The sequence below is a fragment of the Bos indicus genome, chromosome 19, assembly GCF_029378745.1.
Source record: "Bos indicus isolate NIAB-ARS_2022 breed Sahiwal x Tharparkar chromosome 19, NIAB-ARS_B.indTharparkar_mat_pri_1.0, whole genome shotgun sequence".
In the NCBI taxonomy this organism is placed as follows: Eukaryota; Metazoa; Chordata; class Mammalia; order Artiodactyla; family Bovidae; genus Bos; species Bos indicus.
Genome location: NC_091778.1, coordinates 37,011,292 through 37,031,236, shown reverse-complemented (window position 1 = coordinate 37,031,236; position 19,945 = coordinate 37,011,292). Strand labels below are relative to the sequence as shown.

Here is a 19,945-nt window from a genome sequence, read left to right as displayed (position 1 = left end):
CCTACCAGGGGGCTGGCTCCCTAAAACCCGCTGTCTACCCCCCAAGGTTGCCCCTACAGCAGGCAAGCCCTGGGCAACTGCGCTGTGGTCTGTGCACCAGTGGTGACCCCCAGTGGCCAGTGTGGGACTTGGGCGACTGTAGAGCCAATGCTGAGCTCAGCCCAGAGCAGTGGCTGGGGAGCGCCAGGGTGTGCAAGGTTTAGGGATTTGATTTTGGCAAGAGGGCTGTTGGCATTTGGAAGTATTTTTGGATGTGCTGATTTTTCCTGATTGAACTGTGGCTGGATCTCGGCCTAAAAGGTCCTACTGTTGGCAAATCAGCTCCAACATGTCTAAGAATGCACTCATCTGCTAGCCCTGAACCTGTTCCTCCTCCTGACTTCCCTGTTTCTATTAAAAACATTATCACCCTCCCAGTCCTGCAGGCTCTGTACCTCAAACCTCCCAGTCATCTTGCACAGCTCCCCACACTGGGCTGGGCACCTGGTCCTGCCCCTCCTTGCTCTGCAGGTCACTCTAACAACCCTCTCCCTGGTACTTATGGCCACTGCCCCACTTAGTGGGCCTCTCTCCTGAGCAACCACCATACTCAACATGTCTCTGGGTCAGACCTGGGTACATGACTGGCCCTCCACTTACTCGCTGTGTGACCTTGAGCAAGTTACTTATCTTCTCTGAGCTCAGCTTCCTCAGTTGTGAAATGAGGATAATAATTACAGTTTGCACCTCAAAGAGCATTGCGGAAATTAAATGACAGAATGTACATAAAGAATCTGTCACATAGGAAATGCTCAGTGCATGTGAATTATTAGAGATCATCCATCCAGTCCAGCTTCTCCAGGGTAAACAAGTAAACTGAGGTCAGAGGCTGGAATGAGAGCTAAGGTCTGGAATTGAGTTCCAGGTGTCTTCACAGCTTGCTACAGTGCAGGGTGAGTAGAAGTTCCTGGAGTCTTGAAGTTTTTCCATTGCACCCATCACCATGTTCTAAACCCAGAACCAAAGGCCACCTTCTGAGTTCACCTTCTTTAGGGGCAGGTATTCCTGGTAAGTGTTGAGGTCATGCAGCCACAGCAAATATTCTCTGGGATGAGACAACTACATGTCATGTCCAGTAGCTGAGTAAAGCTGGTCAGGTTGGCCTGGCACAGCTGCCTCCTTGGGGCTGCTAGGCACACACAGAGGTCCAAGGAGGGCAGGCTCTTCCTCTTGCAACCCTGCCCTCACATCCCTCTCCCAACTCACACTCACCCCACCTCCAGCCCCCTTGGGGGTCAGAGGGAGGGGGGCAGGCTAATTCAGCGGGCTTCCCATTAAGGCACAAATGAGCACCTGAAATCCACAACCTCATTAAAATTAAAGGTGAGAGAGCCTTGTTCTGGGGAGTTTTAAAAGGGACTTTTCTGCACAAAGCAGCAGTGAGAGAAGCAGATGATCCAGGTTCAAACATAGGCTTATCCCTGGACATTTAATGTGTAAGACAGTGGCTCTGGAATAGGGATAGTTTTTTTCCCAGGGACATCTGGCAATGCCTGGAGACAGTTTTGGTTGTTATAACTTGGGAGGGGCGTGTGCATCTTCTCCTGGCATTTAGTGGGTAGAGGCCAAGGATTGCTACTAAATATCCCACAATGCACAGAACAGACCACACGACAGAGAATTATTCAACCCAAAGTCACCAGTGCCCAGGTTGACAGAAACCCTGGACAAAGAGCTTTTGTCCAAAGAGGGGAACCCTTGCCTCTGAGCTGCCCTAAATATTGAGGGAAGCGATGCATTTGAAGATCTCAGGACTGGGCCTAGTTCGTGCATGTTTGCAAGGAACCTTTCTTTGCTGAGGCCTTTTCTTGGCCTGGGATATACCTGCTGGTGGGTGGAGGTAGAAAGGCATATATTCTGCTCCTCACATGAGAACTTTCTGGACAGTCTGGTGCTTACTTGAAAACCCTTTCAACAAGGAAAACGCAGGCTCTGGCAGAAGCCTACTGTCTCAGCAGGTGAGTTCTTGGGAAACGGGCACTCGCCACTCCACTTGCGGGCTCATGAGGTCTCCCTACGACCCACCGACCTACCCCTTTCCCTTGAGACTGTGAGACAAAGAGTGGGGAGAGGATAGGAGGCAAAAAATCCCAAAAGAAAACCCCACCTCCTCCAAGCTGTCCTCAGACCTAGGAGACAGCCCAGGAGGAAGACGTGTTTAGAAGAAGCCCTGCACAAGGGCTGGTGTGAAGCCAAGCCAAGGATTGAGCAAGCCCTCCCTGACACTCACCTCAGTTGGCACCAGGCTCTCCTTCAGCCTCAGCAGCCGTGGGGTCAAGTGTCTTCTCTACAAAAATCAGTCCCAAATAAGTGATTACCTTCTCCTCTGGGATGGGACTGGTGAACCCAGATCAGAATCCCCATACCCTGGCCTCTGAGCTCTGCTTTGCTGGTCTACCCAGCAAGTATTAATATAATAGATTATTGGACTATGACCCTGACAGAAGACAGGAAGGGTCAGGCCGGCTGATAAAGATGGGGCCCTGAGAACCTTTCTAACATTGCTCATTTGTGTGGTCTGGGGACCTGGGGGATTAAAATCATACTCTCTCTCTGCATCTCAGTTTAAGGCACCTGTTCAATGGGGACACTGCCACCTTCCAAACCTCACTGATGGCGTGAGACAAGACAAGGGTGGGGTTTCTGAGTCTGGAAAGCCAGACTCCAGGACAAACTCAGACACGTGGCTGTTCTCAAAAAGGAAGCACCTGCCGTGGGAGAAGGGCAAGGCACCAAGACGGAGGAAAGAGGAGACCCAAGGACTTGAGACTCATTGAGTACCACTGAAAGGGCCTAATAAAAGGATCTGTTCTGAATCTTCAGGTTGGAGCTGCCCCTTCCACTGGGATCCCTTTTCTGAGGAAATAATGATTTTTTTTTTTGGCCTCGCAGTGTGGCTTATGGGGTCTTCAGTTCCCTGACCAGGGACTGATCGAAAGCATGGAGTCCTAACCACTGGACTGCCAGGGAATTCCCTTTGGGGAACATTTATGGGCTTCCTGTCCAAGGAGTGATCCCATCATGAAAGTTCTGGGCCCAGACTGCTCACCAAAAGTTCCTTCCAAGGACCCTCAACCATCTGGCTGTTCCAACTCCCAGCTTTCCTGTCACTTTTTAACGCCACAAACTTTCTGACATCCTCCCCTCCCAAACCAAGCTTTCCCCTTCCTCAACTGGCTTTTATACTGCATGCTCCCAGACAGTGGGATCTGGCCTGTAGCTTTGCACAGGTGGCTGGGCAAGGATGGACAAGCTCCGAGTATCATGTGGATCATAGGAGCTGTCTCTCTGGCACCAGAGTAACAGTGGTGCTGAGCGACAGAAAGCTGTGTAGGGGGCCTCTCCACCCGTCATAGCCACCTGAGGGCCCTGGAGCAGCCCGGACCCCTCTCAGGCATTGAACCCCCACGTATGAGAGTGGCAAAAATCCCTATTCCCTAGGTCTGTGTCTGTGCCCGGTTCCCTTTTCACCCGTGTGTGTGTGTGTGTGTGTGTGTGTGTGTGTGTGGTGTTTTGACTGGTCTACAACACTTGAACACCAAGGGGGAGGCATTCCCTGTGAATTCCTGTGCATTCTCTGCCCCGGGGCTGGCTGGCCTCATCTCCCTCCTTGGGGCCCTCACCTGCCTCATCTGCAGAGGAGAGGAGACTGGAGGGTGCGCTTAAAGATTTATTCCAGTCACAGATTCTCTCCCTCTAATCCTTACCCTCTCCCCCTTATCCCTTTTCAGCAGTGGTTATAAAACCCAGGAAATAAATGTGGATTGATGGCCTATAAAGGGCTTAGTTAGTGCCCTGACCTACTGAATTATGTAACTCCTATTTATTATCGGCCTTGGATGAAGTTTCTATTGAAGCAACTCACTAAGCTGATTCCGTGACATTTCTTTTAACCTCGTTCAGAGGTGGCAGTAGCAGAAATTCCTTTGCAACTTCAAAGACCAGAAATTGGTGGTGTGGACACTTTCAAAAATTCCCTTCTTTAATCCTTTGGGTCAATGTTTCTCTCTTACCCATGGCAACCCCTGCTCACCTCAGCAGGGTTCCAGGCTCTAGACCACCTGCCTTCCCTTTGGGTTCCTGGGTTTTAGGCTGCCTTGGCTGGGGAGGCTCAGAAAGGGTGTCTTCCCTGTCCCTGGTGAATGAAAGGAGTGAGAACTCTGGGCTATGAGAATCTAGAGGCAGTCTAGCTGAAAGAAAGAGTCAATCTCTGCTGCTGGATAACAGCCACTCTGGGCCTCTGCTTGCTTGTTAGACGACTCTTTGTGACCCTGTGGACTGGAGCCCACCAGGCTCCTCTGTCCTTGCAGGCAAGAACACTGGAGTGGTTGCCAATCCCTTCTCCAGGGAATCTTTCCGACCCAGGAATCGAACCCGGGTCTCCCTCATTGTAGACAGATTTTTTACTATCTGAGCCACCAGGGAAGCCCAGCAGTAAAGTGAACTAGTTTACCGAATCTGTACAGTTTGACCTTCAACAGGCACCCTCCTTGATCTGGTCTGGCCTGCCCTCGCTAGGGTGGATAGCCTGGTGAGGATGAACAGGAGGGATGAAGGGCAGACTGTCTTTGGAAGGCTAATACCACCACAGCATCACCACGCGTTCAAAAGGGAGCAGCGCCCAGCCTCTCTGGAGCAAGGCCACTTTCCCAAACGAGTTCATTTCCTGTTCCCCCAAAGCCTTTTCTGCTGTGTGAGGAGGCGGTACTGAGAAACCGAGGGCCTCCCTAATTCGGCTTCACTGTTTAGCCCTTCTCTTTTTTCCTCTAGTGATGACACAGAAGGGCACTAGGAAGAAAATGTGAAGGCTCAGCTGACATTCTAAAGTAGCCTTTTGGAGACCTGTTCCTGGGTTCAGGGAGGGAAAGACTGACACCCAAGGGAAGAGCAAGACCCATTCAAGATAAATGTATATCTATGGCTGATTCATGCTGATGTATGGCAGAAATCAACACAATATTGTAAAGAGACTATTCTCCAATTAAAAATAAGCAACTTAAAAAAAAAAAAAAAAAAGACCTAAATTAAGACATTTCTTCCATTCTTTGATGCCTCAGGGACAAACTGGTGTATCAAAGCAGTTGGCGTAAACTACACGAATTCCTTCCATTAAGGACCTGCTGGGCATGAAGGCCCAGTCCACACAACTCAAACTATACATGGCACGGATGACCAAGCCTCCAAGAATGTCACCTTAGAAGAAGCTTTAGAGCTCATCTGAGCCAAGTCCCAACTTTTAAAGATAATGAAAGCTGAAGGTCCATAGAGAGTGACGACTCGTGATGGACCAGTGGCAGGGAAACGTTCTTTATGGACTATAGAGTCCATGGAGTTCTCCAGGCCAGAATACTGGAGTGGGTAGCCTTTCCCTGCTCCAGGGGATCTTCCCAACCCAGGGATCGAACCCAGGTCACCAGCATTACAGGCGGATTCTTCACCAGCTGAGCCACAAGGGAAGCCCAAGAATACTAGAGTGGGTAGCCTATCCCTTTTCCAGCAGATCTTTCCAACCCAGTAATCAAACTGGGGTCTCCTGTACTGCAGGCGGTTCTTTACCAACTGAGCTATCAGGTAAGCCCTTCTTTGCAACCCCATGGACTGTAGTCCATGGAACTCTCCAGGCCAGAATACTGGAGTGGGTAACCGTCCTCTGCTCCAGGGGATCTTCCCAACCCAGGGATCGAACCCAGGTCTCCCACGTGGCAGGTGGATTCTTTACCAGCTGAGCCGCAAGGGAAGCCCTAATACCTAGACAGCATATTAAAAAGCAGAGACATCACTTTGCTGACAGTGGTCCTTTGACCAAAAAGCTATGGTTTTTCCAGTAGTCATGTACGGATGTGATAGTTGAACTATAAAAAAGGTTGAGCACTGAAGAACTGATGCTTTTGAACTGTGGTGTTGGAGAAGACTCTTGAGAGTCCCTTGGACTGCAAGGAGATCCAACCAGTCCGTCCTAAAGGAAACCAGTCCTGAATCGTCATTGGAAGGACTGATGCTGACATTGAAGCTCCAATATTGGCCACCTGATGTGAAGAACTGACTCATTGGAAAAGACCTTGATGCTGGGAAAGATTGAAGGCAGGAGGAAAAGGGGATGACAGAAGATGAGATGGTTGGATGGCATATCACTGACTCAATGGACATGAGTTTGATCGGGCTCCGGGGGTTGGTGATGGACAGGGAAGCCTGGTGTGCTGCACTCCATGAGGTTGCAAAGAGTCGGACAAGACTGAGTGACTGAAACAAACTGAATATGGGGCAGAATAGTCTGATAAACCTTCAGCTGGGTAGAAGCTGAGGAATGGGTCTCTAAGTCAGCCAAGGTTTGCCTTGAGGCATCTGCCCAGTTTCCGCTCATCTCCGTCAGGGTCCTTTGGGAGGGAAGAATGTGTGAGATGACTGTAAGAATCAAAATTGGAATCTTTTCCGGTGAAGAACATGCCAAACTTTTGCTTCCAGTTCCTTATTTACTGCCCCAAGCATACTCTCCAAGATAGAAATGTAGATTTTCTACAGAATAAAAGCTTGTTTCAACAGAAGCAAAACAGGCCAAAATGCATCAAAAGGCCAGCAGCTAAAAATCCCCTCTAGGATTTGTCACTTTGTCTGGGCTAGCCGAAAGTTTAAAAAAAAAGTAAGCTTAATGAGAAAGGTCAGTAGGAAAAGAAACTGAAGCCTCAGTGGGGGTTAAGGACACAATACCTGTTTGCTGTTGAGTAGTATATTATCTCATTTAATCTTTCCATTAATCCTTTGAATCATTAGTACAATACTCCTGATGACCAAATTCAAGTTTTCGAAAGACTGCTCCACTCTTTTTGGAGGTTTTTGCACTGGAGATGGCCTGCAAAAATCTTAACAGATGGGGGTTTGCGTTCTTGCTTGGGCAGAGTAATGCTAACCTTCTTACTCATGTAGAAAGCACATAATCATTCTTGCCACTATACCACACCCTATTGTGCATCAGATGTTAATATTTTATTTAGTTCTGTATGTCTTCTACCTGTTTATATGCAGTGACTAGGAGTTTAATAAAACATATGAGCAACAGATACTGAAAAAATACATTCTAATAGCATCTAACATTGTCAAACTTACCACTATTTTCATACTTCAACATGTTCCTCAGTGTGCCTGCAAAGGAATGAAATCAACTCTTCCATGAAAAAGAGAATACAGGTCTCCTCCCGTGTTTAGTTTTTATGGAACACTCCTTTTCCTTAAATTGTGGGGTGTGGGGGCAAGAGAAAAAGGCATTCCTTGAAAGGTTCAATAGGCCCAAGGTTTCCTAACACAGTTCTCTTAGGACAGCCAAGGTCTAGAACACTGATAAAAAGACTGTAAATAAGAATATTCTGTACTATGTAAGCACTGAAGACAGTTTTTCTCTTCTTACCACATTAGAAAATAAACAGCCAAAGCAGACACCATACCAGTATCATTTTTCAGATAATGCCCCAATGGACAGTCGTTCAATACTTGACTCCACTTCACCATTTCGTTCTATTTTCCTCTTTTACCCTAATCTTCTCAAGGGTGTCTTACTTATCTTCACACACCTGACCCCTAGGGACCACACCAAAGCCTGTTGTTGAGTGCCTAGTGGGGGCATATAATGTGTCAACCACCATCACATCATTACTTCATTAAGCTGTCACGAGAACCCTTTGAGGTATTACTCTTCTTTTATAGCAAAGGAGCTAGTGACGGAAGGGTTGCAAAATTAGGGAACAATAGACTCAGGACTCAAACCCAAATCTCCCGATCTGAGATCTAGGACTTTCTCAACACACTGTGGTAGCCTCCAGTGCAGAGTTTAATCTGGTTTGTATACCTCCCTATGAGGACCCTAGGCCTTTACTCATCTCAGTTTAGACCCGTTTACCAATGGGTCAGTTGTCTCCTTTGGCCAGGCCTCTGGATCACCTGAGGACAAAGTATAACACTCCAAAGGGTGGCTCTGTGGTTCACCTGCCAATTTATGGAGTAAACACCTTCAGAAAACTATTAGATGTTATGCTTATGTAAGCTAGCCATAACAACTAAAGGGTTATCGCTTTTTTTCCTATAAAAAAAGAATAGCCTTACCAAATTAATGGAGTGAAAAATTATTCCCTTTATACTTTTAATGTAGCAAAGTGCCCTAAACTTCAGTTATCCATAAATCAAAAAGGAAAAGAGCATTGGGTTGAGTCTGGGGTGAGCCTGCAGCAAGTCACCATGTGCTGAGAATGAAGAAGCTGTTTGTGAATCTAGCTGGGCTCCTTGAGTTCCTCTCAAGCAGCTAATCCCAATTAAAAGGATCAGAATCACCGGGGTAACTGTTTTACCAAACACATCAGTACTCTGTTACTCTGGAGATTAGAGGAAGAAGGAAATATTCACTAATTCACTTCTGGGACTAACTAGCTTCTGGATGATTCTGGCCATACCTCCCTCTCCTGGCCTGGTTGTGAATTGCAGCTTTTCTGTGAAGTTGCTGCCTGCAGTGCTGGTCTACCTTCTGCCTTGAGGCCTCAAACCAAACCATAATTACCTTCTGTCTGTGGGTGGGAGCCAACGTTCTGCTTGGACGTAGAAGCAAGGAGCTAAACTGCCTCCTTTTGTATAGTGATGTTCTAATAAATTGGATTTTCATAATGATGGAATACTACTGAGACTGGGCAACCTTTGACCTGCAAGGCGGTATGGTTAGTATCTGTACATAACATACCAAGACAAATTAGAGCCAGGGTCACAGAGCCAGAAAGGTTAGAGCTAGGATTTTTTATGATCACCTGGATAAACCAACCCTCTTCTAACACATGAGAACTGAGGTCCAAACCAAAGATGTTAAAGTAGTAGATGCCTGGGCCCAGGCCCCTAAGACAGTCAAGTCCTCGGGTCTGGAGTAGTTCCATGGCTTTGTGGATGGCTGTGGAGCACTGTGTTGAAGTGAGAGGTTACGGGTCACAGTAGGGGTAGGGCCTGTTCAGGTCTACTGCCTTCTTTCCCATCATACCACTGTCTCTAAAGGAAATGAGTTGTAAACTTGAACTGTATTAATCACCAAATATTTAAGGCATTCTGAGAAGCTCTCTCTCTTTCCTAACATACCGGCTACAACTGAAGATGAAAGTGAAAATTGACCACTCGTGTCCAACTCCTTTCTACCCCATGGATGTTAGTCTCCAGGCCAGAATACTGGAGTGGGTAGCTGTTCCTTTCTCCAGGGGACCTTCCCAACTTAGGGATCAAACCCAGGTCTCCCTCATTGCAGGCGGATGTTTTACCAGCTGAGCCACTGAAGCCCAATGAGGTGCACATTTGGCCGAAACACGGGACCTTCTTTAGAGCTGAGGATGAAGTTCATGCTTTTGTAGTCACCAAGGCTCTCCTGCCCACACTTAGTGTGAGAGGCCTTGGGGCTAGTGAGGTAGAGCTTGGACGTTTAGACAGTATCTTTTCATTAAGTTTTGAAAGACAATCTCAGCACTGCATGGGACCGAAGGCTACAGTTCCAGGCTCCGTCCTGTTCCTCCAACAAAATTCTTATGAACATTTGCTGTCCTGCACTGAGCTACTCCAGTCTCTCACTACAGACTGGCTGAATAAGGAATATGACTAAATGAGGCTCAAAAAAATCAGCTTCCAAAACAATGACTGGGTAGGCCCCAAAGTACCAAGGGGCAGTCAGGTAAGGTCCTGTAAAGCAGGAATGAGACAGGCTGTTTGTTGTATTCTAGAGCATCCAATCTCACTGGCTAGATGGACGTGCCACCGACTATGAACTATTCTATTAATGTGGCAATCAGGACTACTTTTTACTATCCTGTTAGAACCCCACATTCTTATAAACAAAGAACACGGCATTAGACTACATACCACTGCACTGGGTTCACATTGTGCTACCACGTGATTAGTTTTATACTCACCCTTCGTTCCAGAGTCTCTCGCAAGCAAACGGATCACAATAAGCACACTGTATTAACATCTACATTATAGCCTTCCTCTTATTACTGAGTGATCTGGCAAATGCCTCAGTATCATGTGTGGGTTGTTACTCAGCATACCCACACTTCTAGAAAGCCTTACTGTCTATTATTCACATTGTCACTTAAACACGTGCACTAAGCAAACATGCTCTTCATGTATTCCTCACTGCTCACTTTCAGCCGATGCCAAATGGCGACAATCCTGACCCTTGGAATGACATGTTTGATGGGGGATGATTGGGCATTTCAAATATAAATCAAGGTCAGACCCCTGGGAAAAGCAAAAACAAAACAAAACACACTCCTCATACATGTTTCATATACATATTTATATATATATTTCATATACAAAGTTACATTCCGAACCCCAGGGATTCCATAATAGAAATAAATATTGAAATAACTACATTGCCAAATGAGCTTTTTGCTCATAGAAATGAAGCATCAGCCTCTAAAGAAATAGCAAGTGGGATACTCTAGAACCCATTTTTAAGATTATAGAGGCAAATAAAATTCCAAATAAGATGTCTAGGACAAAAGACAAATTCAGACCATAAAACAGTTAAAATAATGTTGAGAAATATATGACAAAATTAATAATAAAAACTTATTTTTTTTTTTTAAAAAAGGAAAAGACATTTAGTGTTACAAAATAGCATAACCCTGTTAGAAAAGCACTTATGATTTCCACATTTAATTCTCTCTTCTCTTCCCTTTACAAACTGGGACCAAAATGAGTCCCTTTCTCAACATGATCCATTAAGAAGAGCCCTAAATCTGACTGAATCCTTTGGTAATGGTCATAATACTCACAAGGAAATAAATATTCAGTTCTACAGCATTTGCAAGACACACGTTCTTTAGGACAGTTACTGATTATGAGACAAGTGTTTTGCTTTGTTTTGTCACTAAGGCAGCCATTTAAAGGTTCTAATCTCAAATGAAGGAAGACCTTTACAAGAAATGAACACCACAGCAACTCAGAGAATGTATTTTAACCTTTTCTATGCAACACACTTCATGTGAAAAGTTATGTGCTGCATATTTTGTGCTCAAAATGTTTCACACTCTCAACAAGCTGTAGTTATTAAGACATTCATTCCTATTTTTAAATTTTAGATCCACATGAGTTAAGAGAAAAACATTCAAAACTGAGTTCCTAAAGAATCTTCTCCCCTTGCCTCACAGGGATTTTAACCTGCATCGAGCAGTGAGTGTTAGGTTGATGCATATGATACTGTCATTTTTGTAGATCGGCAATGGTTGAATATCGGCAATTTTACATGGTTCAATGACATACGTAAGCCAAATGTGACAAAATGAGAAAATCCTCAGTATTCCTTATTTCTTCCAACGGGGGTAATTTCTTCTTACATGGAGAGACCAACCCAAGGTACTCAAGCCTCTTCTCTACCGTTGATGGAGTAGCTATCAGCAGTTTAAACCAACTGCTCGCTGCTGGCAGAAACTCAGACTTGGGCATTTTCTACCAAAGGTTACCACCTTGACCAAAGTGAACACTACAAGAATATAAACCTATTGTTGGAGAAAAGGTGGAAGTCAAGCAATCTGTAGAAAATATAGAACTGAAATTACAAATATAAAGACAAGCTCTTAAAACAAATTGTATAGGCATTTTTGTACTCTCTCTAGTCCCTGAAGTTTAACAGGGCCACAGACATCTGACAGCTTTAGATAAAATAACTACACACCTATATTCCTTAAGTTAAAGCCAATAAGTTTATAAAGAGCAATAATAAACAACCACTGTAACATGTTTGCATTTTTCATTTTTAACTCCTGATTTCCTAAATTACATTCAGTCATAGAAACATGTAAAAGACTGAACAGCATGTGGGGTCTGACTCTAGGATGTTTACTTCTTGGGATTAAAATTCTCAAACATTTGGCTGTCTCTTTTTTTGTGAATTTTATACAACATTCTCCCAAAACATTTAATGATGTGATTTTTTATTTTAAGGTACTGCCAGCAATGGCTCAGATTTAAAATAAAGTATCAGTAAAAACATAACTTATAAGCTATGGAAAAGTGACCTAAGTTTTGGTGGCTTGAAAAAAGTGACTAAGTAGTTCAAGTTAAAAAATTATCCTTTTCCTAAAGCTTTTACCAAGAATTTTTTTCCTCCTAGGCATCTAAAGTGGGAAAATTGTACTGTGTATAAAATGTGCTTCTAGACACGTGACCAAATGTATCCAAAGGCCCCCTCTGATGTATTAAATCCTATGTACTTTATAATCTAGGCTAATCATCTATATGTTTAAAACATACTGGTGGTACTTTTTACAAATATCTTTCCACTACAGTTCAGAAGTAAAGTACTTGGTCCTTTAGGATGCTGAGACAATCTGAGACCTTTGCTGCTTCCTTTTCCTGAAGCAGTCCTTCGGACTTGGGGCGGGGCAGGGCGGGGGTGGCCCTTTTGTCCTATAAGTTTATATTTTAAATTAGTACTTAAACTTAGTTTTGCTTAAACTGATGGATTAAGAATGGTAAATCATACATTTTCAAGAAGTCTGAGAGGGGAAGAAAAACTATAGCTTAATGGTTTTTAAAACTTATTAAACAAGAAAGTCAGTTAAACCCAGACTCTTATTTTTCACTCTATTGTGAGTGAAAAGATGTAATGTCAACTTTTACTTTATGCTATTTTGGCTTCTCTTTCAAGTTTTCTTTGAAAATGGCATTTTAATCTCAAAAGGGCATAAAAGCTTAAATGTCATTTATGTACAGATTATCAAGTATGGGCAGTTATATAGTTTTATACAGAACAGAAAATACCACTGCTAAGCAAATCACTCATTCAGTTCATTAGGCCATACTCCATCACCACTAAGGCTTTACTCTTATTAACTGGTAAGAGCAGTCAAAGAACAACTGGTAACCAAGTGAAATTTTTACATGGAAAAAAACTCATCCAACCACCACCATCTTACACCAACGTGTAAGACATCCAAACCACAATTTCCTTAAAAAAAAAAATCCTCCATTGCTGAAGTGCATCTTCTAAGCCTTTTAAATAATAAACCTTTCAAATATGTCAGTATGAAAATGAGTGACACCAGTCTCAAAAACAAAAAATCAAGTAGAATATTCAGAAAAGCAGGCCCCATAAACTTTAGAGCTCTAATAAGTCAGAAACAAGAAATTTTTATTTAAATAGTGTAGTCTTAATTTCTTTAATATAAAACCCCACCCCCCACAAAATCTGATGAAAACAAAGTTTTATATACCATATAAACAAGATTTGTCAGATTTGAAAATGAAAGTTAGAGTAATTTACAGTTAGCTTTTAGCCCTCTAGGGACATTTAGATAAATCCTGATAATCCACCTAACATTAGTTTGTGTCAATTTTATAATACATTGGGAGAAACTTTACTATTGTACTTAATGGTACAGTTTCATATATCAAGTATTTCCATTAATTCCATTATTAGTGACAGCTAAAAAGTGACCCCATCAAATGAAGTAAGTGACATTAACTGTGCAAGAGTAAACCACATCTGGATTGCTTTCTAAAATTCGCCAGTTTGCAGAAAGTAAACATTCTTTGATTTGATCATAATATACTGAAATTGCCTATAACACTGGTGCAGTAAAACAGCTAGCTCCTGTATTGTTACAGCAGGACAGATTTTATAGTATAAAGTTAACAGAAAAAAATGCTCACACATTATGTGGTGAAACTTATTTCACAAAGAGACCATTAAATAAAGGGAAAATAAACCATGCAGAAGAGATGGCTTCCCTGTTGCCATCTGTGTCCTATGGGTTCACTCACTACCATACATCACTTGCCACACTATCAAGTGACTCCTTTCTGCTTTGGCGACAGAAGGTTCAAGTGGAAGATCCTCTCCAAGAAGCTCTGATTCTCCACCTTCATCACCTGGTGGATGATAAGGAGACCCAGATTAAGGACAAGATCGAAGGTGTAGGCTGATGCACATAGACTCATGGTGAGCACATTTGCAGCACACATAAAACTTGCCTGCTGCCCGTTTCAGAGAACACAGTAAAAGAAATGCCATGAGTCAGAATCTTCACTGTCTAACTTCTGCAGAGGACTACTGAGATTAATTTCTCATTGTTAAAATATTACAGGATATGAAAAAAGAAATGGAATAAAAAATATCAAATTCAATTTTAAAAAAGCATGTTGCGTGCATGTGCTAAGTTGCTTCAATCATATCCGAAAACTTTGTGACCCCATGGACTGTAGCCTGTCAGGTTCCTCTGTCCATGGGATTCTCCAGACAAGAATACTGGAGTGGGTTGCCAGGCCCTCCTCCAGGGGATCTTCCCAACCCAGGGATCAAACCCACAGTTCTTATGTCTCCTGCATTGGCATCTGGTCCTTTACCACTAGCACCACCTGGGAAACCCTTTAAAAAGCATATTTACTATTAAAATTGACCTATGCTTTAAGATAGGCTTCCCAGGTGGCTCAGTGGTAAAGAATCCGCTTGCCAATGCAGAAGTCGTGGGTTCAATCCCTGGGTGGGGAAGATCCCCTGGAGGAGGCAGTGGCAACTCACTCCAGTATTCTTGCCTGGAGAATCCCAGGGACAGAGAAGTCTGGCAGGTTACAGCCTATAGCGTCACAAAGAATCAGATACACACGCACACTTCACATGCTTTAAAACAAATTCTGCTTTTCAGGCTGGACTGCCTAGAGATATTGACATACATCGTAAAGCAATTTTTACACTCCAACCACCATGTTGCAACGGAAGAAAAAGGTCCAAAAATCACCCAGCCAAATGAAGCCCATCTCTATAAAGGTATTCTCCATTCTTACTGACATCACTGTTGCTAAACATTAAAAATCCTGCCTTTAAAATGTGTCAATAAGCCTTTTACATCAACTCTCCAGCTGTGGCTTGCGGGCTCGGAAGTTGCCCCTTAGCATGTGGGATCTTAGCTCCCCCACCAGGGACTGAACCCGCATCCCCTGCACGGCAAGGTGGATTCTTAGCCACTGGAACAGGAGGGAAGTCCTAACGTGACCTTAAATTTTATATACCTTTTTTTTTAAACAGAATTTATAACTGAAGTATTTGTCACCACTCTACAACATTATATTCCCTAAAACCTTATGTTTAGAAACTTTTTCAATCACTGTGATTTTAGGCCAGTCCAAAGGGTTTCTTTATTTATAGCAAATAAATATATATCAGTGCTTTATAGTTTACAAAGCACAACACTTTCATAACCATCAATTCTCTGTATTTTCTTGTAAACTTCTCTGGCCATTTCTTCTTAGATCCCTTCATAAACTCTAATGATTCTTTAAGTGGAGTATTAAAACAGGGTTCTATCTTAGAATCTTTTCTTCTGGCCCCTACACATTCCTGGATGAACTAATCAACCCCTGCGATTTTTAGCACCACTGTATGCCAAGAGTCCCCATATTCCTCCCTCCTGAGATATAAAACTCTTATACCTAAAAGCCCCCATGGACTTCTTCCACCTAGGCAACTCCCAGCTTCCATGTGCTCCAAGGTCAACATGTCCAACACCTGTCCTCATTCCTCTCCCTCCACCAGATCTGCTGCTTTTGTTCTGAGAGTCCTTACTGCTAAGTAAATAGATCACTTCCTCTTTCTCCACACCAATTAGTTAGTTACCAATTCCCCATCACTGGTCTATTCCTACTGGTACTACCTTCTTCACTTATTTTTTCCTAATCCATTTTCCTACCTCTAGTCTTGTATCTCCAATCCATTTACACCCAAATATAATCATATTGCTCCTCTAAAGTTCTCCAATAATTTTCCTTTGCTTTAAAGTATAAACTCCTTAATTAGGTATATAAAGGCCTTTCATAATCCAGACCCTCCCTTCCCTTTCTGGATTGATTGGTGGTCAGATTTATATTTGCTTCTACTCCATGCTCTAGTCATTTTAAAACAATTTTTCTTTAATTAAGGCAGTTTCACATTTCAAGCTATCTCTTACCTTGAAATGCCAGTCTCCCCAGCCTTCCCCCTATCATCCCCAACCCAATTCTTCAGACTCATGCCCTTCAGTGCTGAGTCATCTCAAGCATCATTTCTTGATTTCCCTCTTCCCCTACTCCTAGGAAGAACTGACTACTCTCTATCAGAGCATCTGTAACACTGTAATTTATTGACATGTTCTATAATTTACTGGAGGGAGACTTTGTTTTTGTATCTCATGCATAGAGCAGATAATGTTTATAAGATGAGAGAATGAACAAATGAAATGAATTTGGTTATAAACAACCCTTTATGAGATACTGTTATTTTTCCACTTTGCAGGTGAGGAAACTGAGGTTCTGGGAGATTGAATGATTTCCCTAAGGCCTTCTGATTCCATAAGCTCTTCACATACACCTCAATATATGACCAAACCCTGCTATTTTCTAATGCTCCTTCAAACACACACATCTTGGTATAAAAAGAAAAAAAATTATGAAAGTAGCAAAAATAAATAAATAAATAAAATCCAAGTAAAGGGTCCAAAGAAAACCTTAGAAATCACGTATCTGAGTTTCTTGTTTACGTGAGTGAAAATCCACATCACAAAACGGTAGAAACGGAGCCCACAGAACCAATGACCTACCCATTCGGAAGTCAATGTAGCCCTCTCCTCCACTAATGACAAGCACAGACTTCAAGGGTGTCTGGATGCCAGGCTCCTGTGCAGATGGCCCTGCTTTGTCAACTGTCAGATCTGTACCACTGCTGCCACTTTGTGGGCTGATGACTTGACCTGTTTATATAGGAATGCAAGCAAATATTATTTATCAAGGATTAGAGTGGGAGAGACTCATTATCTCCTGAGTATTTTCAGAAAACTGAACAACATAATAAGTACATTCTAATAAAAGCCTCTGCACGATGAGAAAACATCTATAAGGCCATGAAAGCCCAATCTGAAATCAAAGTAAAGCTATTTTGTCCCAAAGCACAAAGACGTCCAGAATCCAATATGAGAACTGTATATTGCTCAGCTGGTCTTAGCTGTCTGCTTCAGACTATTATAACCTACATCATTTTATCTGAGGGGTAGTGAAAAGCTCTCTCCTCTGGCAGGGTACATATGCGTTTATGTAAGAGATTGAGAAAAGTCTTCAACTTAAGCCTTATGAATGTGGATATTCATAATTAATAACTGAATTAATTTCAAATCCATAAGTTATTAGCTGCTCAGTCGTGTCTGACTCTTTGCAACCCCATGGACTGTAGCCTGCCAGGCTCCTCTGTCCATGGGATTCTCCAGGCAGGAATACTGGAGTGGTTAGCCATTCCCTCCTCCAGGGGATCTTCCTGACCCAGGGATTGAACTCATGTCTCCTGCATTGCAGGGAGATGCTTTATCATCTGAGCCACCATGTGAAAACTCAAATCCAAAGGTTTTCTCATACTTAAAAATAGTGCACATTATTTTAAATTTAGATGACGCAAATAAAATGACTGGTTAATATATAATTCTAATATTTACGTTTTAAGATAGAATCTTTAAGTATGAAATGACAGAAATTTTGAAATATTATTCACACTATAATCTCTATGAGCGTGGAGTGATTTCTTGACAGATCTGCTATCTTCTGGTCAAACTACACAGACCATCCCTCGAGGTGCTACCAGGACATAGTCCCACGATGTGATACACTTTATAAAAAATTACTTTATGTTGGACATGGACAGGATAGTTTTAATGAACTAGATTTTTATGTATAAATATTAACAAATCTCAAAAATGAGAAGCAAGTTGCAGAATAATATATGTGCAACATAAGACTTAAGTTCAAAAATATAAAAAATACTATATTATTTATAGATATGTCCCAATGTGGTAAAAATACAAAAACATGGGCAGAAGGATACATGTCAACTTTAGGATAGTGGTTATAGATGAACAGAAAAGAGGGAAGGGAGTAAGATTAGAAGAATATAAAGGAGCCTCAAATGAGTCTCTATGGCTTTTTTTTTTTTAAAGCAAGAAAAACCTGTAAGCCTGTAACCAGCAATACCACTTCTACAAGTTTATTTTGAGGAAATAACTATACAAAGATATTACACATACACTTCAGGAAGCTCATTACCATGTTGTTAGGAATACTGAATAACTGGTTAGGGTACCATGTGCCAGCTAGGTACACTTAATCATTTAACCTTTGGAACATCCTCAGGAAAAAGTGTGGTGGCTAATCTTACGTGTCTACTTGGCTAGGCTCCATACATTTTGGTCAAACTCCAGTGTGGATACTACTGTGAAGGTATTTTTTAGATATAATGAACATTTAAATCAGTGGACTTTTGAGTAGAGTAGATCAATTACCAGATGCGGGTGGGTCAATCATTTGAAGGCCTTAAGAGAAAAAGATATGTCTCCCAAGGAGAAGGGAATTCTGCCTCCTTTAGACTTAAACTGCAAACACTTAACTCTTTCCTAGGTCTTCAGCCTGCCCTGTAGATTTCAGTCTTACCAGCCCCCATAATTACATGAACCAACTCCTTAAATTAAATCAATCTCTCTCCCCACAGCCTCTTTCTTTTTCTTCCTCTTTCCCTCCCTACTCCACACCCTTTTGGTTCTGTTCCTCTGCAGAACCCTGACTAATACACTGAGATAACGCCATGTCCAACATCACATAGTTGCTGTGGCAAAGCCAGATTTAAACTTTGTCTAACTCCTAAACTTGCGTCTTACAGGGGAGAAAAAAAATCCAAAACACAGGTCCTGCTTACAGATGATCGGTAACATCATTTACTATTCTCAAGGGACATTTTCCATTGGACATCATAACTGCCACTTTTCATCTGGATGGTGCTTTATAGTTCCCAGAGCCCTTTCATTAATCTTTACAACAAATAAGGTTGGTTAACAGCTATTAATCACACCCACTTAGGAAATAAAGAAATGAGTATCAGAGGTTAAGCGACTTGCTTGACACACCAACCAAGTGGCAAAGGCCCAGACCCCAGACTATCTCCGTTCTTTGCCACAACACTGATAAAGGTATTAGAGCACATTTTCCATCTCCTACGAAACAGAGCCTTGATGACAGGGCTTCTTAGAAATCTCCTTTATGAGGTCAAAACTACTCTTGGTATTCTGCAGTGACAAAACAATACTACTGCTTTTCAAAATGAAAAGTCTCTTAAATAAAATCAAGTTTGTTTTTGGGGTGGAAGAGAGATTCTAAAATAGCTTCTATCAAGTATCTCTATAGCACGTTATTCATATTTCCATTATAGACCATTTCAAGGATTATGCTGGAATTATCTGTAATTCCAGTACTTAGTATTAGACTGGATAGAGGGACAGACAATTATAGTTGGTCCTTGAACCATGCAGGAGTTGGGGCACTGACTCTCTGTGTAGTCAAAAATCTGAGTAAAATTAATAGTCAGCTTTCCATAGTCACGGTTCTTACATGACCACAATCTGTATCCAAAGATTCAACCAGCCATGGAATGATGCAGTACTGTGGTGTTTACCACTGAAAAGAATCTGTATAAATAAACCCATGCAGTTCAAATGCACATTGTTCAACAGTCAACTGGACATGCAGTTTCTCAACAGAGTACTCTAACTCACCTGGGACAGCCACAAAAAATTTCACAGCATCCCTGTGCCCATGGAAGCAAAGCTGTGCATGTGCCATTGAACAATAGGGTATAAATGTCCCTGGTGTCACTTTATCACTGTTTTCATCACCATATACTCGAATGACACTTCCAGGACGATTTCCCGATGCTCCTGATGTTTTATTCGCTGCAACAGAAAAACCAAACACCAAATATTTTCCCCTAGAAAATAGTAATGATGCAAGAGGTTACTGGTTAATCCTTATATTATCTAAAAGCTACAGCCAGTTGAGATAAAACAAGAGCAGCAATACCAATTCAAGACAAAGCTGGAAAAAAGAGATA

At 42.4% G+C, this 19,945-nt stretch overlaps 1 protein-coding gene across 6 annotated transcripts in view; it reads right to left on the bottom strand.

The window, feature by feature from the left end:
- Positions 1–10,326: 10,326 nt before the first annotated feature.
- Positions 10,327–19,945, bottom strand: part of SPAG9 (sperm associated antigen 9) — a 151,953-nt gene continuing 142,334 nt past the window's right edge. For all 6 annotated transcript variants that reach the window (XM_070773266.1, XM_070773264.1, XM_070773265.1 and 3 more), the window contains 3 exons: positions 19,611–19,787; positions 16,626–16,775; positions 10,327–13,926 (listed from right to left, as the gene is read on the bottom strand). In XM_070773266.1, coding sequence (XP_070629367.1) covers positions 13,811–13,926; positions 16,626–16,775; positions 19,611–19,787 — 443 coding nt within the window. In that variant the 3' untranslated portion in view covers positions 10,327–13,810. The remainder of the gene's footprint in view (positions 13,927–16,625; positions 16,776–19,610; positions 19,788–19,945) is intronic.